The 25708-nt window shown below is 40.8% G+C and overlaps 1 protein-coding gene across 5 annotated transcripts in view; it reads right to left on the reverse strand.

Moving 5' to 3' along the window:
- Nucleotides 1–25708, reverse strand: part of strbp (spermatid perinuclear RNA binding protein) — a 91987-nt gene that overhangs the window by 48810 nt on the left and 17469 nt on the right. For all 5 annotated transcript variants that reach the window (XM_062959996.1, XM_062959993.1, XM_062959995.1 and 2 more), the window contains exons 2-5: nt 11225–11412; nt 8474–8694; nt 2385–2550; nt 1418–1562 (exon numbers count right to left, since the gene is read on the reverse strand). In XM_062959996.1, coding sequence (XP_062816066.1) covers nt 1418–1562; nt 2385–2550; nt 8474–8694; nt 11225–11227 — 535 coding nt within the window. In that variant the 5' untranslated portion in view covers nt 11228–11412. The remainder of the gene's footprint in view (nt 1–1417; nt 1563–2384; nt 2551–8473; nt 8695–11224; nt 11413–25708) is intronic.

Consider the following 25708-nt stretch of genomic DNA (forward strand, 5'->3'; position numbering starts at 1 on the left):
ACTAAACAAGCCTAGGACCGGGCTGTGGCACAGCTGGTTAGTAGCCAGCTGCAATAAATCACTACTGAGTTCGAATCCAGCCCTGGTCGGTTTGAGCTCCTGACCATTAATAGCCTAGCTCGCTGTTGACCTAAGCAGCTCGAAAAACAGTTAAATTTGTCGAGTAGGAAATGTAGGTACCGCTTTATGCGGGGAGGTTAATTTAACTCATCTACGACACCATAAAACCTTCCAGCTGTGTGCGTGTGGAAGAATTGAGGAAGTACTCCATCAAGGGTTCAGTGTCACAAGTGGTTAAAGAAAGGTTGGGAGCCACTGACTTAAAACTTGAGCATTGAGAAATACAGTAGAGTCTCACTAATCCAAGCCTCGCTTATCCAAGCCTCTGGATAATCCAAGCCATTTTTGTAGTCAGTGTTTTCAATATATCGTGATATTTTGGTGCTAAATTCGTAAATACAGTAATTACAACATAACATTACTGCGTATAGAACTATTTTTTCTCTCAAATTTGTTGTATAACATGATGTTTTGGTGCTTAATTTGTAAAATCATAACCTAATTTGATGCTGAATAGGCTTTTCCTTAATCCCTCCTTATTATCCAAGATATTCGCTTATCCAAGCTTCTGCCGGCCTGTTTAGCTTGAATAAGTGAGACTCTACTGTACATCCAATAAATAGAAAAGTTCTAGGTGTAAGTGGTTTTCAATAGAGATTTGGGGACTGGGGGAATATTTTGAGGGTGCAAATTCTTATTTCAAGAAGCAATGCCCTTTATTCTGCCCCCCTCGAAGCGGGTGTAACATGCTCTCGGAGACCATTTCTGGCAGCAAAGGAAGGGGAAAAAATTATGCACGCAAATGGATCTGGATTTCGCTATATAGATGTCACTATACATAAGGATGGGTCGGGAGAAAAGATCGTACACATCCGCTTCCTGCATTCTTGCAAATCGCAATCGCATACACTTCCTAACTGACTGTGCTGAGTAGGAAACTGCTTAAATGCTCTCTTTTGGTACATCAACCAGAGCCAGAAATGAAAGGAGAGGCCTTTGCCTTGCAACCTCTGAGGACGCCTGCCATAGATGCGGGCGAAACGTCAGGAGGGAATGCTCCTGGAACATGGCCTGACAGCCCGGAAAACATGCAACAACCAAGGAAACATTGCCTACGCATTAAGGCAAGTTTGGATTAAATTCCACAAGGCAAACCCAGTCCTAAAAATGGAAATTAAAAAGTGGAGAATCAGTAATAGGAATGAAAGATGGCCGTGGTGTCCTTGCAAAGAACACAAGGTGTATTTTGGCCCCTTCTCTCGATAGGAAAGAGCCTCCTTTGCCTGCACTTTGGGAGGAAGACAACGTTATAGACACCCGACACGGGGGGGATCGGGGAGACGGCCCCTCTCAGTACCTCCATCCTTCTTCTCGACTTCATCCCGGATAAGGGGGGAGGTTAGGGTCACCTTGAGCCTGAGTGGAAGCTCTTTTGTGCTATGGATGATGATGGCTGCTTCGTCAGTGCAATGTTCGACCTGGTACGTTTCTTCCGTGAGTTTCTGAAAGACACCAGCACTGCTTAGTGGAGTCACCACAACTGCAGCATAGAAATGCATCTTTCACACACACACAGCCTTTATTGGCATGCAGCAACACAACACAAAAAGAAAACATACAAAGGGACCGGGGTGGTGCCATGGGTTAATAATAATAATAATAATAATAATTTTATTTTTATACCCCGCCCCATCTCCCTGAAGGGACTCGGGGCGGCTTACATGGGGCCAAGCCCAGACATCAACAATATAAAAAACAAAGCAATAAAACAAGTCAATCAACAATAAAAACAGGTCATAAAAGATCACATACAATAAATATAATGATAAAATCTTGGGTTGGCTCCAAAAGAAACTGGGTCGAAAGTACAAGTTGTGTCGGTAAGCCCTTGTGCTGCTGAACTGCTGACTTGAAGGTTGGCAGTTCGAATCCGCCAGACAGGGTGAGCTCATGCTGTTAGCCCTAGCTCCTGCCAACCTAGCAGTTAGAAAGCATGCAAATGTGAGTAGATCAATAGGTACTGCTTTGGCAGGAAAGGCATAAATACGCTCCTAGCAGTCACCAGGAGGTGACGACGCAAGGAACGTGGAGATATGCTGCCATAATAACTCCACACTTGCACGGAATCAATGACGTGGTAGGGGAACAAGTTGTCTTTGCTTGCAAGAGTCAGATTATGGGAGTCAAGACACAAAAGTCTGCTCTTGAGTGACTTGCAGGCTTCCGAAGGGACTCGGGACGGCTAACAGAACAAAACAGATTCAGACAAGGCCTTTGAAGACCGTGCTCGTCATTGCAGGTAGGAAGCGCTTTAAGTTGCTCACCTGGATTTGGATGGGGAGATTGTCTTTGACCAGCAACAACAGGGTCTGTGTGGGCTTCTCTTTGCACATCAGGACCAGCTCCAAGTCCATGTCGTCCTTGATCAACAGGCCTTTGGCCACCAAGCCGATCCGCATCACCCCGCACAAGACCCGGCCACCTTGGTCCCTGCAGACAGAAAGGGGCTCACGTCAACCACAATGATGTACTTTTGGGCCCGTGTGGGTTCAGCGCCCAGGTTTCCTGGCCATTGGAACTCCCTTCCAAACATCTGGCTTAGGAGAGTCCCAGGCAAACCCGCAAACTTGGAGGATAGGCTGTACTCATTGCAATTTGTACATCACTGGGTATAAAGGTGATGATGATGGGATTGGGATTAGGACTAGTCTCAATGGAGGCATGACAAATGGCTGGAAAACTCGGTCTGTCTCTTACAAGAAAATAATAATAATAATAATAATAATAATAATAATAATAATAATAATAATAATAATAAAAGCAAACAGATTGGGAAGAAATTAAAAACTATCTAAAAAGAGAGAACTGTAAAATAATAATATGATAATCATAACAGTTAGGAAGGACCAATTAAACGCCTGCCTCGGAAGAAGACATAGAGACAATATTAAAGAAGAAGATCAGAGATCGAAATGCAATTAGAGAATATTTATTACAACACCTTACAATAGATTGAAGCAATTTTATCTTATTATTGTTTCTTTTTTTCTGTTCTTTTTTTTTTTTTTGGTTTGTAGATAGATAGATAGATAGATAGATAGATAGGTATTTGGCTATGCTTTATTATGTTTTATGTTCAGCTCTGGGTGTTGGGTAATTGCTTTGTGGGGTATTATACTTAAATGTAGTTTAATTGTTATTTCTTCACACACCCCCTCCCTGTTCCCCATCCTTTTATTCTCTGTAATTTCGTGTTGTTGTTTTTTTCTTTTTCCCCATTTGTTGCCGTTAAGTGTTCTTTCTTTTTGCAAAACTAATAAAAATCTATTTAAAATAATAATAATAATAATAATAATAATAATAATAATAATAATAATAATAATATATACTCGAGTATAAGCCGACCCGAATATAAACCGAGGCATCTAATTTTACCACAAAAAAACGGGGAAATCATTGACTCAAGTATAAGCCGAAGGTGGGAAATTTCAGAAATAAAAATAGATACCAAAAATTACATTAATTGAGGCATCAGTAGTTAAATATTTCTGAATAATTACATCAAGCTCAAATAAATTTGAGCTTGATGTAATTATTCAGAAACATTTAGATAAGACTGTCTAACTCTGATTAAATCATTGTTCTCATCTTCTTCAATGTAAATGTGCTTATGTATCCTTTTAATAATAATAGAGTAAAATAATACATGTAATAATAATAATAATAATAATAAATACAGGAAAGTAATATAAGTAATAATAAATAGAGTAGAATAATAAATGTAATATTATTATTAATAATAATAAGATCAGATTGAAACAATAAATGTATTATTATTATTATTATTAATAAAGTAAATGTAATAGTAGCAAAAATAATAGAGTGCAATAATAAATGTAATAATAATAGAGTAAAATAATAAATGTAATAATACCAATAATAATAGAGTAAAATAATAAATGTAATAATACCAATAATAATAGAGAAAAATAATAAATATACCATATATTCTCGAGTATAAGCTGACCCAAATATAAGCCAACCAGGATCCTCACCCGAGTATAAGCCAAGGAGGGCTTTTTTAGTCCTAAGAAAAGAGCTGAAAAACTAGGCTTATACTCGAGTATATACAGTAAATCAGGGGTCCCCAAACATTTTAAACAGGGGGCCAGTTCACGATCCTTCGGACCGTTGGAGGGCCGGACTATAGTTGGCCACTGAGCAATAACAACAACAACAACAACAACAACAACAAAGAGAGTTGAAAGAGACCCTTTGGGCCATTGAGTCCATTCCCCTTCTGTCTTTGTGCATCGAAAGCACAAGCAAAGCACCCCTGACAGATGGCCTCCCAGCCTCAATGTTAATAATAATAATAATAATAATAATAATAATAATAATTTTTAAAAAAAGAGGGTTGGAAGAGACCCCTTGGGCCATTGAGTCCAACCCCCTTCTGCCTTTGTGCACCAAAAGTACAAACAAAGCACCCCTGACAGATGGCCACCCAGCCTCAATGTTAATAATAATAATAATAATGATAATAATAAAGAGGGTTGGAAGAGATCCCTTGGGCCATTGAGTCCAACCCCCTTCTGCCTTTGTGCCCCAAAAGCACAAGCAAAGCACCCCTGACAGATGGCCACCCAGCCTCAATGTTAATAATAATAATAATAAGGGTTGTAAGAGAAGAAGAGACCCCTTGGGTCATTTAGTCTAACCCCCTTCTGCCCTTGTGCCATGGGGGCCGGATAGATGGCTTCGATGGGCCACATCCGGCCCCCGGGCCTTAGTTTGGGGACCCCTGCAGTAAATAATAAATAAACAAAGTCTCTACTTACAGCTCTGTTTTTGAACTGCTTAGGTAAACAATAAGCTGGGCTTGACGGTCGGGTGCTCACCCCGACCAGGCTTCGAATTGTCCACCTTTCAGTTGGTAGATCTTATGACTGCTGGTGATTTACAGCATATTTGGGGAAGGGAAAGCAAGAGAGATGGCCCAACCCGCCACCACCTGGCCTCCGCACAAGCCGTCCCTGCCTTTGTGGGAACATCTGGACCCATACAAAACCGGGCCCTAAATTTAGAATGAGCTCACGAGCGAGCAATCTGGAAGAGAAGAATCAGAGAGACGAGCGACGCCAAGGCTGTGGCTGGAGGATCTCAAGCGGCGCTTTCCGCTGGCCAAGCGAGCGAGAGCGCCAGAAGCACTTGTTGGAAAGAAATAAGGAAAGGAAAGGCAATCAGGAGCCCATTCATTCCCACTCAAAGGGAAGAGGCCGTTTGCATAAAGCAAGCCTGCCCATCGCCGCTCGCTCGTAAAAGAGTCTCAAGCACCGCTGCGGGCAAAGGGGCCGAGGAAGGGACTGGAAACGTGCTTTGGCTTCCACTTGCCCATGTGTTTTTATTTTATTTTATTAGCCTATTGATTTATTTCGAACCCTTGAGGTCTGGGTAGTCCTGCCTGAGCAAAGGAACTCGCTGCTTAAGTTCATCCTAAAGTATGAGTGCATTTACGTTATCCTTGGACAGTTTGCATTAGGGATCTTATGCAAGGGAATTCTTGGTGTTTCCCAACAGAGAAAGAGGCATAAATGCATGGGATAAAATAGATATACTGTATATACTCAAATATAAGCCAACCCGAATATAAGCTGAGGCATATAATTTTACCACAAAAAACTGTGAAAACATTGACTCAAGTATAAGCCAAGGGTGGGAAATTTCAGAAATAAAAATAGATACCAAAAAATTACATTAATTGAGGCATCAGTAGGTTAAATGTTTTTGAATATTTTCATAAAGCTCTACTTTAAGATAAGATTGTCCAACTCTAATTAAATCATTATTCTCATCTTCAGTGTAAATGTGCTTATGTATCCTTTTAATAATAATAGAGTAAAATAATACATGTAATAATAATAATAATAAATACTGTAATAATAATAATAATAAATACTGTAATAATAATAATAAAACTTTATTTAATTTAAGATAAGATTGTCCAGCTCTGATTAAATCATTATTCTCATCTTCAGTGTAAATGTGCTTATGTATCCTTTTAATAATAATAGAGTAAAATAATACATGTAATAATAATAATAATAATAATAAATACTGTAATAATAATAATAATAATAATAATAAATACTGTAATAATAATAATAAAACTTTATTTAATTTAAGATAAGATTGTCCAGCTCTGATTAAATCATTATTCTCATCTTCAGTGTAAATGTGCTTATGGATCCTTTTAATAATAATAGAGTAAAATAATACATGTAATAATAATAATAATAATAATAAATAATACAGGAAAATAATACATGTAGTAATAAATAAAGTAAAATAATAAATATAATAAGAACAGAGTGAAAAAAATAAATGTATTAATAATAATAAAAAAAATAATAGAGTAAAATAAATGTAAGATAAATAGTAGCAACAATAATAGAGAAAAATAATAAATGTAATACCAATAATAATAGTGAAAAATAATAAATGTACTAGATATTCTCGAGTATAAGCTGACCCAAATATAAGCCAGTCAGGACCCCCACCCGAGTATAAGCCGAGGGGGGCTTTTTCTGTCTTAAACAAAGGATTGAAAAACTAGGCTTATACTCAAATATATACAGTAAGTTCATCCTAATGTATGAATGCATTTACGTTATCCTTGGACAGTTTGCACTTGGAAAGTATTGCATTAAGGATCTTATGCAAGGGAATTCTTGGTGTTTCCCGACAGAGAGGGAGAGGCATAAATGCACGGGATAAATAGATATATTTAGTGGGCACGGAAGGATGCAGTGGTCCCTTTGGATTGCTAGGGGTCCATTCCATATTATTAAATGCACGTTCCAGCGGTAGAATGCATGCTTTCCACACCGAAAGTGCAGAGTTGTATTGTTATTGCAGTACTGCAAGCATATTTACTCCATTGCGATTTTACAACATTGAAGAGACTCCTGGTCTTCGCATTATGGGGATGAGAGATGCAAGGAAATGCCCTTACGTGGATTTATTTCCATCTATATAAATAAAAATCCGCAAGGGAGTGTTTTAAGGTATTCACATACCTACTATCACAAACCTGCTACACCTGAGACAAGTAAAACCAAGCCTCTTAGCAACGGCCAAGCAATTTCCTCCTTATAGCAACCTTGCCACTCAGTTCGGCTTGGCGAGTCATGCGAAGCCGAGGCTCTGTGGCCTATCCACGGAAAAGAGGGATACTGGGAGTGAAAATCCTTTTTGTGGATCCTAGCTGACTGGGTCCTAGCCGAAAGGTCCCAGGTTCAAACCCCGGGAGTGGCATGAGCGGCCGCTGTTAGCTCCAGCTCCTCCCAACCTAGCAGTTCGAAAACATGCCAATGTGAGTAGATCAATAGGCACCGCTCCGGCGGGAAGGTAAGGCCGCTCCATGCAGTCATGCCAGCCACATGACCTTGGAGGTGTCTACGGACAACGCTGGCTCTGTGGCTTAGAAATGGAGATGAGCACCAACCCCCGGAGTCAGACATGACTGGACTTAACGTCAGGGGAAACCTTTACCTTTACTTTAGCTGACTGAAAGAATGGTTTACCTCGCAAGGTAGTGAATTGTCTATCACTAAACAGAGGTTGGATAGGCATCTTTAAGGAGTGCTTTACTTGGGTCTTCCTGCATGGCAGGGGGTTGGACTAGATGCTCTTTGTGACCCCTTCCAGCCGTATGATTCTATGCTTACTACGCTCACGTGGCACAATTTGGTTACCACCTGCAGATACTCAACGGTGCCCATTTAACTAATCCAATGGCATGAGCTTTGTGCTGGAGTTGGAAGGAAAATGCATCCTAAAATATTAATATATCAACACTTTGGATTGTTTTACACTAACGTCATTAATTACAAGTTGAGGAGGGAAGGAAGGAAGGAAAGGGGAGAAGAGGAAGCGGACCGGCAGCGGAGGAACGTTTCACGGCCACTTAACGTTGGCTGAACCAATTGTGCCGTACACGCGGATAAATCTGTTTTGCGCGGTTGTCCTTTTCTCTTTGTGAGCACACGCTGACACACGTGCGGCCTTTGGCTCAACGCTCGCGCCAACCCCCAAAGCCCAGGTTTGTCCACTTGTGGGTTTGAAACAACAACAGCAACAACCCAGAGGCAAATGGAAACGCAGGGAGTTATTTCCTTCCCGACTAAAGAACGAGAGGCTGGTAAAGGCACAGGGAGCAGATGTAGACACATGGCAAGCAGATGTTTCGCGCAATCTGTTGCCAAGCGGGCTTTTCCTTTAGAAGACACACATCTGTAGGCAATACTACAGCTCTCCTCTTCTCCTCCCGCTTCCCACACCATCTAGCACTCCCAAGACTCAATAGGGAGATCGTGATCTTTAGAGAATCCGTAAAATCCAATCCACTCACTTGTTATTGCCGCCGTCTGCCGGTTCCTCTTGGCTTTCCGTGCCGCTCTCTGCCCGGGAGGATTTGCTGGTTTCGTCCATCCAGTCCGAGACCTGCTTCAGGGCGCACTCGACGGTGGAGACCATGTTCTGGACGGCTTCGAGTTCCTCCGGAGACGGGTATATGGTGGAGTGCTTCATCATGACGTGCCGGTCATCGTTCGCAAACGATCGGATCGATCTCTGTCGGGAGCAACGAGGATCGAGGTGATCACGAGGAGGAGGAGACAACAACGACATATCTAATAGTGCTCATTATCCAGATGATAATGAGATTCCTAGAGACCATGTTAATTAAATCAGCAAACAATCATATCCACAAAAGAATTATTATTATTATTATTATTATTATTATTATTACTATTATTATTATTATTATTATTATTATCAGCATTACTATTACTATTATTATTGTTACTATTATTATTACTATTATTATTAATAGGAGCCCCTAATGGTGCAATGGGTTAAAAGCTTGCGCCAGCAGGACTGCCGACCGAAAGATTAGCAGTTCCAATCCAGGGAGTAGGGCGAGCTCCAGTCTGTCAGCTCCAGCTCCTCATGCAGGGACATGAGAGAAAATTCCCACAGGATGGTAAAATAGCAAACATCCAGGCAATGTCCCCTGGGCAACGTCCTTGCAGACGGCCGATTCTCTCATACCAGAAGCGACTTGCAGTTTCTCAAGACGCTCCTGACATGAAAACAAAATTATTATTACAGTATTATTATTATTTTATTGTATGACACAGCTTATGCTCAAACTGATACAACTAAAACCCTCTGCCCCAAAAAATATAAACATTTCCTCTATTGCTATGCTCTAGACCAGGGGTCCCCAAATATAATAATAATAATAATAATAATAATAATAATAATAATAATAATAATAATATAACAACAACAACAACAACACAGCCCTCCGAGACCCTTATCACCACTCCGGCCCTAAAATTTAGACTCATGGTCAACCTGATTCTGAAATATAATATAGTAATAATAATAATAACAATAAAAATATACTATAATAATAATAATAATAATAATAATAACAAATACTATAATAATAATAATAATAATAATAATAATAATAATAATAATGCCCTCCGAGACCCTTATCACAGCTCCAGCCCTAAACTTTAGACTCATGGTCACCCTGATTCTGAAATATAATATAATATAGTAATAATAATAAAAATAATAATTATCATCACATTATCACAGCTCCGGCTCTAAACATTAGACTCATAGTCACCCTGATTCTGAAATATAATATAATATAATATAATATAATATAGTAGTAATAATAATAATAATAATAATAATAATAATCTTATTATCACATTATCACAGCTCCGGCCCTAAACTTTAGACTCATGGTCACCCTGATTCTGAAATATAATATAATATAGTAGTAATAATAATAATAATAATAATCTTATTATCACATTATCACAGCTCCGGCCCTAAACTTTAGACTCATGGTCACCCTGATTCTGAAATATAAAATAATATAGTAATAATAATAATAATATATAATAATAGTTATTATTATTATTATTATTATTATCACATTATCACAGCTCCGGCCCTAAACTTTAGACTCATGGTCACCCTGATTTTGAAATATAATATAATATAATATAATATAGTAATAATAATAATAATAATAATAATAATAATAATAATAATAAACTTATTATCACATTATCACAACTCCGGCCCTAAACTTTAGACTCACGGTCACCATGATTCTGAAATGTCTTGAAGGCACACAACAGCCACAATCCTAATTCACTTAGGGCTGGACTGGGTGGCCCTTGGGGTCTCTTTAAGTGCTAGGACTCTATGCCGGGAGCGAGTCAAGCTGTTTTGGAAGTCATGGCATGATCCCTGGGCCCGACCCTAGAGAGCAGCCTGTCTCCTTGTGCAGTCCGGCATCAAATCCCACTGGGGAACTTCGCTGCATCTGACCTAGTAGCTGTATGCGCGCACATCCAGATAGACGCGGCCCGCTCCATGCTGCCTCTGAGCAATAACATTTGGAGGACCAAGGAAATCAATACGCTGGAGAGGTGCTGCTATCTGCGGGCGAGCTGGCTGGCATTCATTAGCAGCCTGTGCCAGCAAGCCTGCCCTCCCCTGTGGCCGGCTCTTCGGCCTCTCCAAATATATTCTGCAGGAACATTAGAGTACCGCGAGAGCTCGAGCCTAGGGAGGCAAAGCTGGGGTGGCGGCAAGTCTCTGGCCGGCCGGACGGAGAGATATTCTATTGATCAGGCTTGGCAAGTGAGTCTGAAGCATCCACGAGCCAAACCACAACACAACTTGACCTTGGAGAAGGGTAAACAAAGGCAGGAAGATCCTCAGGCTGCCAAACCCACTCTCTCCAAACAACTCACCAATATGCTTTTATTATTATTATTATTATTCTTTGGAAGGGGGAGAGGTTATTTATGAGCATCCCTGCCTCCTGAATTAATAATTCATGCGCTGCAGCCTCCTCGGGCACGTGCTCTGCGGTTTCCACGCTGCCCCGGCAATAAATCAAGGCCCATTTTACTCAGCTGAGAAGCGGTGCCAAGACGCCCTTTAAATCAGCGCCGGTTCAGAGCCTTTTCTCCTTCCCACACTAAGTAGCTGCTCTAAAGGGTTCCCGAACAGGCTCGGGAGAGAGACGGACAGGGAGATCCCCGTGTCCCGGAGGCCCTACCATGGCTGGCTCCAGGGGGTTTCAGCTCCGGCGCCGGTCCCCTTTCTCCTTCTCCCTCCTCCTGGGTGTCTTTGCGAGGGACTGTTTCGCCTGCCAGGAGCTCCTCATATGCCTCTCCGTCTCTTGACGGCTCAGGAGGTCGCGCAGCAGCGGCACCGATGCTCCGGGAATCCGACGCTGCAACACACCTGGGCAGGTAGAGAGAGAGACGGGGGGAGAACACAAATGCACACTGAAAGGAGGCAGAGACAAGGCATCCAGTTCCCAAGACCCAAGAGCATAATAATAATAATAATAATAATAATAATAATAATAATAATAATAATAATTTTATTTTTCACCAGCTGAAAGGAGGCAGAGACAAGACATCCAGCGTGCGGTTCCCAAGACCCAAGAGCATTATTATTATTATTTTATTTTTCACCACCGGAAAGGAAGCAGAGACAAGACATCCAGGGTGTGGTTCCCAAGACCCAAGAGCATAATAATAATAATAATAATAATAATAATAATTTTATTTTTCACCAGCTGAAAGGAGGCAGAGACAAGACATCCAGCGTGCGGTTCCCAAGACCCAAGAGCATTATTATTATTATTATTATTATTATTATTATTATTATTATTATTATTATTATTATATTTTTCACCAGCTGAAAGGAGCCAGAGACAAGACATCCAGTGTGTGGTTCCCAAGACCCAAGAGCATATTAATAATAATAATAATAATAATAATAATAATAATAATAATAATAATAATAATAATTTCATTTTTCACCAGCTGAAATGAGGCAGAGACAAGACATCCAGTGTGCGGTTCCCAAGACCCAAGAGTATAATAATAATAATAATAATAATAATAATAATAATAATAATATGACACAGCAAACAAGATAGACATGCTGGATTTCGTATCACAAAATCACAATTCGAACACTTCCCAAGTGTCTAGGACTGTGTGATGTATTTTTGGATGATGCGTGCAGATCCCAGTAGGGTGGCCTTTTGCAGTTGGCAGATCATAATTTTGTCAATGTCTATTGTTTCCAAATGCTGGCTGAGATCTTTTGGCACGGCACCCTATTATTATTATTATTATTATTATTATTAGAAACACAACAAGATGAGTCCACAGCAGACACTCTGCTGGCTGTTATATTGGATCACACATTGGACACTTTCCAAGCGTCTAGGACTGTGTGATGTATTATTATTATTATTATTATTATTATTATTATTATTATTATTATTAGAAACACAACAAGATGAGTCCACAGCAGAATCTCTGCTGGCTGTTGTATTGCATCACACATTGGACACTTCCAAGTGCCTAGGACTGTGTGATGTATTATTATTATTATTATTATTATTATTATTATTATTATTATTATTATTATTTGAAACACAACAAGATGAGTCCACAGCAGACACTCTGCTGGCTGTTATATTGGATCACACATTGGACACTTCCCAAGTGTCTAGGACTGTGTGATGTATTATTATTATTATTATTACTATTATTATTATTAGAAACACAACAAGATGCGTCCACAGCAGACACTCTGCTGGCTGTTATATTGGATCATACGTTGGACACTTTCCAAGTGTCTAGGACTATGTGATGTATTATTATTATTATTATTATTATTATTATTATTATTATTATTATTATTATTATTATTATTATTAGGAAGGTTGAGAACCACATTGGATGATGGCAGGCCAATTCCTGAGTCCTTCACCATTCAGTTCCACTAATTGACTCCATTGTTTTCTATTACGATGGGATTTTTTTTTCCCCCACAAATAGGGAAACCCAAGCAATATTGCCAAAAATAATCACCTCCCACCAAGTAATTATTTTGCAGCCTGGAATGATAAACAAACCAAACAAACCAGTAATCCTCTGGGAACGTTGTTCAGGCATTAAACAACCCCTTGTTGAGGCATTAAACTTTGATATGGGCACAATGCGTTGGGCCCGCGGAAAGTCTGGCACGGGATGCGAGGACGGGGAATAATCGAGCCCTTGTTCCCGGGAGGGCTGGGAGGCCGGTTTGCCAAGAACGGCCCCGGAGGAATCCGCCAGGCTCATCCTCCCATTGAGGGGCGGCGGGTGGGTGGGAGGGAGGCGAACAAGAGATTTACACACAACGGAATGGGATTTGGCAAGCACGCCGGAGTAATTGCTGTTTGCAGGCACCAACTCCCCAACCAAATTAAGCTCTGCTGGGTGACAGTGTTAGGAACAATTACATGGGAGGAAAGAGCGAAGGAAGGAGGGGGGGGGGTTTCGAAGAACAGGCGAAGGAGGAAAGTTGGAAACGTGGAAACGCACACGCGGATATTCCAAAAACAAGGCACAGGAAAATAATCTTGCTCTCAAGGATCCAAGGTCTATTTTCCCCAAACTCTGCCAGTATTCACATTTGGGCATATTGAGTATCCGTGCCAAGTCTGGTCCAGATCCATCATTGTTTGAGTCCGAAGTGCTCTCTGGATGTAGGTGAACTACAACTCCCAAACTCAAAGTCAATGCCCACCAAACCGTTCCAGTATTTCCTGTTGGTCATGGGAGTTCTGTGTGCCAGGTTCGGTTCAATAGCATCGCTGGTGGATTTCAGAATGCTCTTTGATTGTAGGTGAACTATAAATCCCAGCAACTACAACTCCCAAATGACAAAGTCATCCCTCCTCAACCCCACCAGTATCCAAATTTGGGTGTATCGGGTATTTGTGCCAAATTTGGTCCAATGAATGAAGATACGGTAGAGTTCCGGTTATCTGACATAAATGGGCAGGTCGAATGTTGGATAACTGAAATTGTTGGATAACAGGGAGGCACTATTATTGCTCCCGGCAAGTTGTTTCTCTAGGCAGCAGTTGTTTTTCTAGGCAGCAACAAGCAGCCGGGCACCCGCTGGGAAGGGCGAGACGCTGGCACATCGGATAATACAATGTGTCAGATAAGCGGAAGTTGGATAAGCAGAACTCTACTGTATCTGACATAAATGGGTGGGCCGAATGTCAGATAACCAAAACTGTTGGATAACAGGGAGGACCTATTATCGCTCCCGGCAAACACCCTGCTTGAAAAGGCCCGCTGCTGCCTAGAAAAAGAGTTGTTTTTCTAGGCAGCAATGCGAAGCAGGCCTCTCCAAGCGCCGGGCACTTGCTGGGAAGGGCAAGACGCCAGCGCATCGGATAATACGGTGTGTCGGATAAGCGGAAGTCGCATAAGCGGACCTCTACTGTACATCCTTCATATCAGATATTTACATTATGATACATAACAGGCGCATAATGACACTAGCAACTAAAATAATTTCATGGTTGGGGGTCTCCACAACATGAGGAACTACCGTATATACTTGAGTATAAGCTGACCCAAATATAAGCCGAGGCACCTAATTTTACCACAAAGAAACTGGGAAAACATTGACTCCAGTATAAGCCGAGATACCAATAAAATTACCGTATATACCAGAGTATAAGCCGACCCGAATATAAGCCGAGGCACCTAATTTTACCACAAAAAAGCTGGGAAAACATTGACTCCAGTATAAGCCGAGAGTGGTAAATTTCAGAAATAAAAACAGATACCAATAAAATTACATTAACTGAGGCATCAGTAGATTAAATGTTTTTGAATATTTACATAAAGCTCAAATTTGAGATAAGACTGATCAAATCATGATTCTCATCTTCTTCAATGTAAATGTGCTTATGTATCCTTTTAATAACAATAGAGTAAAATAATACATGTAATAATAATACATACAGTAGAGTCTCACTTATCCAACATAAACGGGCTGGCAGAATGTTGGATAAGCGAATATGTTGGATAATAAGGAGGCATTAAGGAAAAGCCTATTAAACATCAAATTAGGTTATGATTTTACAAATGAAGCACCAAAACATCATGTTAGACAACAAATTTGGCAGAAAAAGTAGTTCTATATGCAGTAATGCTATGTAGTAATTACTGTATTTATGAATTTAGCACCAAAATATCACGATATATTGAAAACATTGACTCCAAAAATGCCTTGGATAATCCAGAACGTTGGATAAGCGAGTGTTGAATAAGTGAGACTCTACTGTACATACAGGAAAATAATACATGTAATAATAAATAGAGTAAAATAATAAATGGAATAATAATAGTAAGATCAGAGTGAAATAATAAATGTATCAATAATAATAAAAAATAGAGTAAAATAAATGTAATAGTAGCAACAATAATAGAGAAAAATAATAACTGTAGAAGCCTCACAAGAAAAGGCATGCTCCTTTCTAAAAATGCATTACTTTGTAAAATTAATTAGATAGATGCCCATTGCCACGCGAGGCAAACCCAGCAGTTTCAAAGTGGTACTTAATGTTTTTCGAGCCACGAACCCTCGGAGTGGACGACCAAAGGTCATAGATCTTGTATTTATTTTTAAGCTGTTGAAGCATTAAAGCAAAACCGCAAAGTCATGTCCCAATCAAAGCCAAAAACACAAATGGTGGATCCATCTTGCAGGTGAACTCAAAACCGAGCCAGAGGATCCTATTTTTATATCAGTAATATCGTCGACTGGCTTTAATTAAGCACATAGGATGTAGTGTTTCTGTTTGCCAAAGCCAAGCTGCTACCTTTTTACTCATGAGCCAGCATTCTCCACCACAATTTTGGTTTATTGTTGCATCCGAAATGTTGCCAATACATTCGCTGGCAACATTCAAGGTGATTTAGGGTCTTCCTAAATATTTATGGCGATGTGGATGCTGCAGTAACAATGTACATTTCGAAAGTTTGGTTTACTAAACACAAAAGGATAAATGTTACGAATCGGTTGATGCTTTGTTTCATCCACAATAATAATAATAATAATAATAATAATAATTTTATTCTTATATCCCGCCCCATCTCCCCGGAGGGACTCGGGGCGGCTTACATGGGGCCATGCCCAGACACGACAGCACAAATCAGATAAAACATTAAACCGAGCAGTAAAACTTCAACATGATTAAAAACAGTCATAAAAGTCAATATACACAATAATATTAAGATCCCGATTTGGGTCAAAAGATCCAGGCCAAGGTGCAAAGTAATATCAAGTTATCAGGGAGGGATAATTATGCAGCAGGTGTAATACTTGAAGTGCTGAATGAATCCTAAAAACAATCCAGAGGGTCTACTGCTTAATAGGTAAATAACATGATCCCACAAGGATCAGTCAACGAAGGCCTTCTGGAATAGCCAAGTTTTCAGGCTCTTCCTGAATGAGAGTTGTGTCATGATCGCAAAATACAGTTGGCTCTGTTTCCGCAGATTCAACCATCCACAGCTTGAAAAAAATATATTACTGTACTAGCGTATCTACTCAGCATTGCCCAGGTGTCACAAAGACACCATTGAGGGCCACCCCACCTAGCAACAGCCAAAAAAAGACATCACAGAGGGCCACTCAGCCTAGCAACAGACAGTACTTCCCCTAGCAACAGCCAACACAAATTCGTCACAGAGGGCCACTCCACCTAGCAACAGGCAGTCCTTCCTTTGGCAACAACCAACCCAGACATCAGAGGGCCACCCCACTTAGCAACAGCCAACCCAAAGACGTCACAGAGGGCCACTCGACCTAGCAAGTTAGTCCTTCCTTTGGCAACAGCCAACCCAGATATCAGAGGGCCACCCCACCTAGCAACAGCCAACCCAAAGACGTCACAGAGGGCCACTCCACCTGGTAAGTTAGTCCTTCTTTTGGCAACAGCCAACCCAGACATCAGAGGGCCACTTCACCTAGTAACAGCCAACCCAGGTGTCACAGAAGCCACTCCATCTAGCAAATAGTCACTCCTCCCCCTAGCAAGAGCCAACCCAAAGACATCAGAGGGCCACTCCACCTAGCAACAGCCAACTCAAAGACATCGGAGGGCCACTCCACCTAGCAAGAGCCAACCCAAAGACATTAGAGAGGGCCACTCAAGCTAGCAAGCCAGTCCGTCCCCTAGCAGCAGCCAAGGCAGACATCAGAGGGCCACTCCACCTAGCAACAGCCAACTCAAAAATCTGAGGGACACTCCACCTAGCAACAGCCACCCCAAAGACATCACAGAGGGCTTTCAACAATCATGGCACCAAGCACAAGGCTGCTTTTCCCTGGTCCTGTTTCCGCTCTGCAACCACTTCGAGAAGAACCCTTTTGAAATGATTTCCACGGAGATCCTTCCTCACCCATATTTCCGGAACTCTAGAACTTTTCCCGAAACGGCAAAGTGCCAAAAGCCAACGTGGGGAGCCCCAGGGCTGGGCTGATTTGGGGATGTTGCCAAAGCCCAGAGCGGAGGAAACCTGCGCCTGCCAGCCGCCCCGGGTTCAAAACATACCTCCATCGCGGTTTGGGGACACACCGAGTTCCTAATGCTCTCTTCCCGGAGGAGCTTCTGAGCAAAACCACAGGTGTAAACACCTTGCAAACCGAGCCCGGGAACTTGTGACTAATTTTGGAAAGGGAGCAAGAATGCGGCTTTTTGGCACCTCCGTGCCTTGCGAGCAAGGAAGACGGGTCCGACAGGTATCATGGCTGAAGCCGGCCCAACCGGCTTTTTCTCTCCACGGAACGAAAGGATGACACAAACAGTAAATAAAAATGGTCTCGGGGCTGATTGTGCATTCGAATCAGTGCACAGAAAACACTGGGTCAGTCCATTGTTAATAATACACAACCAATGCTGGATATACAAGCTGGCTAGTGTGTGTGCAATTATATTATTATTATTGTTATATTTATTATATTTATTAATACCCTACTTTATCTCCCCAAAGTGGATTCAAAGAGGCTTGACATAAAAACATCAGCATACAATTTAAAATACACTACTATTACTATTATTATTATATTATTTATACCCGCTTTATCTCTTCCGACATGGACTCAAAGTGGATTGACATAAAAGCATTTGTATACAATTTTAAATATACAAATATACAAACATTACAACAGAACTGAACATAACCACCACTAAAAAATTAAGTTTAAAACCATCAAAACATATTCAACGTTAAATATAAACACACACACACATATATATATATACACACACAGTAGAGTCTCACTTATCCAACGTTCTGGATTATCCAACGCATTTTTGTAGTCAATGTTTTCAATATATCGTGATATTTTGGTGCTAAATTCGTAAATACAGTAATTACAACATAGCATTACTGCATATTGAACTACTTTTTCTGTCAAATTTGTTGTATAACATGATGTTTTGGTGCTTCATTTGTAAAATCATAACCTAATTTGATGTTTAATAGGTTTTGCCTTAATGCCTCCTTATTATCCAACATATTCACTTATCCAACATTCTGCCGGCCCGTTTATGTTGGATAAGTGAGACTCTACTGTATTATTATATTATTTATACCCGCTTTATCTCTTCCGACATGGAATCAAACCAGACTGACATAAAAGCATTCGTATACAATTTTAAATATACAAATACATTACAGCAGAACTGAACATAACCACCACTAAAAAATTAAGTTTAAAACCATCAAAACATATTCAACGTTAAATATACATACACACACACACACACACATATATACACTCTGTGTGTGTGTGTGTGTGTGTGTGTGTGTGTGTGTGTATATATATATATATATATATAAAAAGAGTGATGGCATCACGGCGACCCACAAAACAACAAAACTACAGGCCCCCAAACCTCTAAATTTGACAACACAACCCATCATCCATGGCTCTAGGTTGATACAACAAAAAGAAAAGAAAAATAAAGTCCTAATTTGAGAGAGAGGAATGATTGCTTTTATCCAATTGCTGCCAGTTAGAAGGCTAAGCTCTCCAACTTGGTCTCCTAGCAACCCAATAAAAAATAATAAAAAACACTAAAAATTAATACAATAAAATACTATAATAACAGAAAATAACTAAAAATAATACAAGAAAATAATAAAATATAATAAATAAAAATATAACTTACAATAAAATTAATAAAAATATAGAGGAAGGTTGGCAGTTCAAGCCCGGGTCGGGGTGAGCTCCTGCTGTCAGCCTAGCTTCTGCTCACTTAGCAGTTCGAAAGCAACAATATAAGTAGATAAATAGGTACGAAGGAAAAATTTTCACGCACATCTCTAATAAAGAGGCAACTAGCCAAAGGGATGCTACAATTCCTGTATCAGTCAAAGGATACTTCCAGGCTTTGTTTTTGGGATTGTGCAGAACTTAATTGCTTCTGAGATAAGTTTGATACTGACTGCACAGACCCATTTTTTAAAATATCCACGCGTTGCCCTTTCTTTCCTCCTCTTGCAGGTAGCTTTCCCCATCACTCATAGAGCGAGAGAGAAAGAGAGACCTGAAAAAAAAGAATTAGAAAGCGCACCATGTTCCTCCTGCGGTATAATTTTAATTCCTGGCCTGCGTCCAAAGTTCTCTCCGGTAGCATCCATCACAGCAGGGAAAGTGTGTATCTGGGTCACGGGAGAGAAAAGAGCTGTTCGGAGAAGCCCGGATGGGAAGGGAACGTTGCCACCGGACTCTGACATTAGATCGGATCTCTTCTTTTAGGGAGATTCCACCTGAACATTAGGAAGAACTTCCTGACTGTAAGAAGAGCTGTTCAGCAGTGGAACTCCCTGCCTCAGGGTCTTTCCAAAGGTAGAAAGGTGCACCTTGTTTTGAGCACAACGTCCATAAATCCTTTTACCAATTGCCTGGAGAGGGTATTATTATTTTTTGTATAGTTCCTGGCTTCCCTTCCGTGTGCGTCCCTTTTTAAAAATGCATAAAACTATTGAGGCAGCGACTGACAAGCTAGCAGTGCATTTAAGTGAAGGGCTCATTAATCTTTAAACTAGCTGAGAGAGACAGGGAAAAGGCCACGGTGTAACTGCAGATTTGCAATATGAAAAGGGGGAAAGAAAGAAGGGAGGAAGAAAGGGAGGAAGTGCCAACTTGTTCAAAACACTGCCGAGAGGGAACGACCCACCGAGGCAGCCCAAGAAGAGAAATAGCTGCGGCCGACTATTGCATTGTGCTCAGACAGAAAAGAAATGCTTACAAATAAATATTTCTCCATGTCCAAATATGCTTCCTTAATAAAAACAGAGATCGGAGATGCTTTCTAAATGTCTAAATGGTGCAGACAAGATAAACAATCCTCCTTCCTCAGCAGCAGCAGCGTAATATTTTTATTCCTCGTGCCAAGCAAGCTATTAGTATGCTTCCAAAACTCTTTTTTCTACCACTGAACTTCCTTCATTCTCCATGTTCTTTGGTGTCCTGGGTTGCCAGTGAGAAGCCGAGCTTCTTGTATGCTTCTTCAAAGGTATTTAGAGTGACTTGGAGGTCTTCTTCTGAATGCGCACAGACGATGTTATCATCAGCATATTGGAGTTCTATAACATGTTGTAGGTCTTCTTCTGAATGCGCAGACGTTATCATCAGCATATTGGAATTCTATAACATGTTGTAGGTCTTCTTCTGAATGCGCAGATGTTATCATCAGCATATTGGAGTTCTATAACATGTTGTAGGTCTTCTTCTGAATGCGCAGACGTTATCATTAGCATATTGGAGTTCTATAACATGTTGTAGGTCTTCTGAATGCGCACAGACGAAGTTATCATCGGCATATTGGAGTTCTATAACAGACGTTGTAGACCTTCTTCTGAATGCACACAGACTACGCTATCATCAGCATATTGGAGTTCTACAACAAACATTGTAGACCTTCTTCTGAATGCGCACAGACTATGCTATCATCAGCATAATGGAGTTCTATAACAGACGTTGTAGACTTTCTTCTGAATGCACACAAACTATGCTATCATCGGCATATTGGAGTTCTATAACAGATGTTGTAGACCTTCTTCTGAATGCGCACAGACTATGCTATCATCGGCATATTGGAGTTCTATAACAGACGTTGTAGACCTTCTTCTGAATGCGCACAGACTATGCTATCATCGGCATATTGGAGTTCTATAACAGATGTTGTTGTGGCCTTGGTTTTGGCTTGGGGATCCAGAAAAGCTACTGTTATTAATATTATTATTGACACCCATTGGTTCACACCAGCTGTCAGGGGGAAGCAGACCTCTCTCAGATGCAGCTTAGGGTCCCAGAGTAACTACTGTTATTAATATTAATATTATTATTAACACCCATTGGTACACATCAGCTGTCATGGAGAAGCAGAACTCTCTCAGACCCAGCTTAGGATCCCAGAGTAACTACTGTTATTAATATGAATATTATTATTAACACCCATTGGTATACATCAGCTGTCATGGGGAAGCAGACCTCTCTCAGACGCAGCTTAGGGTCCCAGAGTAACTACTGTTATTAATATTAATATTATTATTAACACCCATTGGTACACATCAGCTGTCATGGAGAAGCAGACCCTATGTCAGTACTTGCTTATAGTTATGTGCCCTGAAACGGAAGGAAAACAAAAGCAAGCATCATGACCGTACAGCTTTTTCTTTCGTGTGGCCTTTTGTTTCGTCCGAAAATTGCATCTTTCATCTTGCATCTGAAACGAATAGGCGAATGAAACAGATGAAACAAATACCATGGACATCACTAATACTCACTCTGTAGGGAATACTTTCCACTGGGCGCAGGGGTTGTAACATGCACCAAATCCCTCTCTTGGCCCCGTCTAACTATCTGCAAGGCTCCTTCCTTCTCTTCCTTCCCCACCTCAGGAATGAAATATGTGCTGAGACAGCTTGCGTGTCAAGAGAGAGATGTTGCAAGGGCAATAATTCCCTCCCAAAAATTAGTGCTCTAATCACTAGGAGGAGGGTTGAGAAAGTGCCGCCCGCCTCACTTGGGGGAAACACGGTGTCTTGTCATGTTCTTCAAGGGTAGGATCAAACGCACCCTACAATACAGTGGGATCCACCGAAAACCCTCCACCGCAGAGCTAAAAATAGTGATACTCTCTCTGCAGGACTCTCTCTCGCATCTCCAGGAATAATTCCCGAGGGACCCAATGCTGAGAAAACAAAGCAGGTTTGTGGGGGTGGGAGGATGGAAGGGGGAGGAAGAACAGATTCAGCAAAGGTGAGGAAGGGGAGCAAGGAGGGAGGACATGTTCAGTCTTCCTCTCCCGGAAGCAAGAGAAAGGAAAAGAGAGAGCAACGGCAGGCAGGGCTTGAAATACATCAAATGCAGCATTTAGTGACAATGAGTTCAAATATTCCACACTCACAAGGAAAGGAAAGGCAAACGCAGATTATAAGAAGGGGATTCGTGTTGTTTCCTACCCAATTAGAACATTTTTTCTCAATAGGAAACATTGTCAAAGGTTTTCACGGCCGGAATCACTACCGTGTTTCCCCGAAAATAAGACAGTGTCTTATATTAATTTTTGCTCCCAAAGATGTTCTACCGTGTTTCCCCGAAAAAAAATTTTTTTGTGTCAGGAGCAACCGGAGTTGCTTCTGGAGTGAGAGAATTGGCTGTCTGCAAGGACGTTGCCCAGGGGACGCCCGGATGTTTTGATGTTTTTACCATCCTTGTGGGAGGCTTCTCTCATGTCCCCGCATGGAGCTGGAGCTGAGAGAGGGAGCTCATCCGCGCTCTCCCCGGGTGGGATTCGAACCTGGCAGCTTTCAGGTCAGCAACCCAACCTTCAAGTCACTTAGTCCACTATGCCATCTGAGGGCTCCCCAAAAATAAGACAGTGTCTTATATTAATTTTTGCTCCCAAAGATGCTCTAGGTCTTATTTTCAGGGGATGTCTTATTTTTCCATGAAGAAGAATTCACATTTATTGTTGAACAAAAAAAAAATGAACATTTATTATATACTGTACAGTAGTTGTCATCACAAACCAGCATAACCAGACAAACTGTGAATCCTATCAAGACTTTCTTGTTACTACAGCAGAGTCTCACTTATCCAACACTCGCTTATCCAACGTTCTGGATTATCCAACACATTTTTGTAGTCAATGTTTTCAATATATCATGATATTTTGGTGCTAAATTCGTAAATACAGTAATTACTACATAGCATTACTGCGCATTGAACTACTTTTCCTGTCAAATTTGTTGTATAACATGATGTTTTGGTTCTTAATTTGTAAAATCATAACCTAATTTGATAGGCTTTTCCTTAATCCCTCCTTATTATCCAACATATTCTCTTATCCAACATTCTGCCAGCCCGTTTATGTTGGATAAGTGAGACTCTACTGTACCATTATTTCCATGTACAACAATTCTATGGTACATATATTTGCCAATCCTGCATGCTCTGCTGTTCTGTTTGGTGGGCATACTTCCAAACAAAAACTTTGCTAGGTCTTACTTTCGGGGGAGGCCTTATATTTAACAATTCAGCAAAACCACTACTAGGCCTTATTTTCTGGGGATGTCTTATTTTAGGGGAAATAGGGTAGGTCTTATTTTCAGAGGATGCCTTATTTTTCCATGAAGAAGAATTCACATTTATTGTTGAACAAAAAATGAACATTTATTATATACTGTACAGTAGTTGTCATCACAAACCAGCATAACCAGGCAAACTATGAATCCTTTCAAAAATGTCTTGTTACTACCATTATTTCCATGTACAATACTCTATGGTATGTACATTTACCAATCCTGCATGCTCTGATGTTATGTATGGCGAGCATGCTTCCAATCAAAAACTTTGCCAGGTCTTACTTTCAGGGGAGACCTTATATTTAGCAATTCAGCAAAACCTCTATTAGGACTTACTTTCAGGGTATGTCTAATTTTCGGGGAAACAGGGTAGGCTGCTGTGCGTTTTCCAGGCTGCATGGCCATGTTCCAGAAGCATTCTCTCCTGAGGTTTCACCCACATCTATGTCAGGCAACCTCGGAGGTTGTGAGGTCTGTGGGAAACTAGGCAAGTGGGATATGGATATATCTATATCTATATATCTCCATCCATCCCTGTGGAATGATGTCCAGGGTGGGAGAAAGAACTCTGGTCTGTTCTTGTCTGCAATTGGCCAGCTGGATTAGCATTGAATAGCCTTGCAGCTGCAAAGTCAATCAGTGAGGGCCTCTGCATTGAGGTCTGTTGGAAACTAGGCAAGTGGGGTTTATAAGGGAATGATGTCCAGGGTGGGAGAAGGAAAGTACTCTTGTCTGTTGAAGACAAGTGTGAATGTGTTGTCGAAGGCTGTCATGGCCGGAATCACAGGATTGTTGTGTGCTTTCCGGGCTGCCTGCCCATGTTACAGAAGCATTCTCCCCTGACGTTTCGCCCGCATATATGGCAGGCATCCTCAGAGGTTGTGAGGTATATGAGTACCTCCTCCAGAGCCGGACAGGAAAGGAGAAGCCTTTGCCTCACAACCTCTGAGGATGCCTGCCATAGATGTGGGCAAAACGTCAGGAGAGAATACTTCTGGAATGTGGCCATACAGCCCAGAAAACACACAACAACCCCGCATGTGTGAATGTTGCAACTGGTCACCTTGTTCAGCACTGAATAGCCTTTCAGCTTCAAAGGCTTGCCAAGAAAATCACATTATAGAGTTGTTGCCAGAGTCACCACAAATAAGAAACAACCTGAAAGCACACAACAGTCAAGACCTCGGGATGGCATGGAGACAATCAAGTTAAAACAATTTAGAACAAGATCCGGATGTTAAAACAGCAGGCCAATGCTTAAGAGGCTACAAGCAGTTTGAATTCCATAACAATTAAAGCTAATTGAAGCAGCGTAAAGCAGGGGCAGGCAAAGCAAAGCAAAGCCTGCGGGCCACGTGTGCGCGCCAATTTTTATTTTCCTTTATACTAAATGTGAAGATACATACACACACACACACACATATATATATATATATATATATATACACAGTAGAGTCTCACTTATCCAACATTCTGGATTATCCAACGCATTTTTGTAGTCAATGTTTTCAATACATCGTGATATTTTGGTGCTAAATTCGTAAATACAGTAATTACAACATAACAAGACTGCGTACTGAACTACTTTTTCTGTCAAATTTGTTGTATAACATGATGTTTTGGTGCTTAGTTTGTAAAATCATAACCTAATTTGATGTTTAATAGGCTTCTCCTTAATCTCTCCTTATTATCCAACATATTCGCTTATCCAACGTTCTGCCGGCCCGTTTATGTTGGATAAGTGAGACTCTACTGTATATATATATATATACACATTGAAGAAAAATCATAATTAAACAGTCATGCCGAATGTTTTCTGCCTTGGAAACGCTAAAGCCAGAACAGAGGAAAGTGAGGACACTTCCAGCAATTCTATTTTAAGCAGATGAGGTTTGGGGATTCACACATTTTCAGAAAACATTACGAATTTTTAAAAAACCCAGCTTCCAACAAGGCAAAGCTAGTGGCTGGAACCAATTACCCTTCCAACCAAGCGCAATGGAAGCTACATCTGCAGCCCAGCAAGCCGGGAAAAAGCGTCCAACTCTGACGAGGAATAA

This window comes from Anolis carolinensis, unplaced genomic scaffold (genome assembly GCF_035594765.1).
Source record: "Anolis carolinensis isolate JA03-04 unplaced genomic scaffold, rAnoCar3.1.pri scaffold_7, whole genome shotgun sequence".
Lineage (NCBI taxonomy): Eukaryota > Metazoa > Chordata > Lepidosauria > Squamata > Dactyloidae > Anolis > Anolis carolinensis.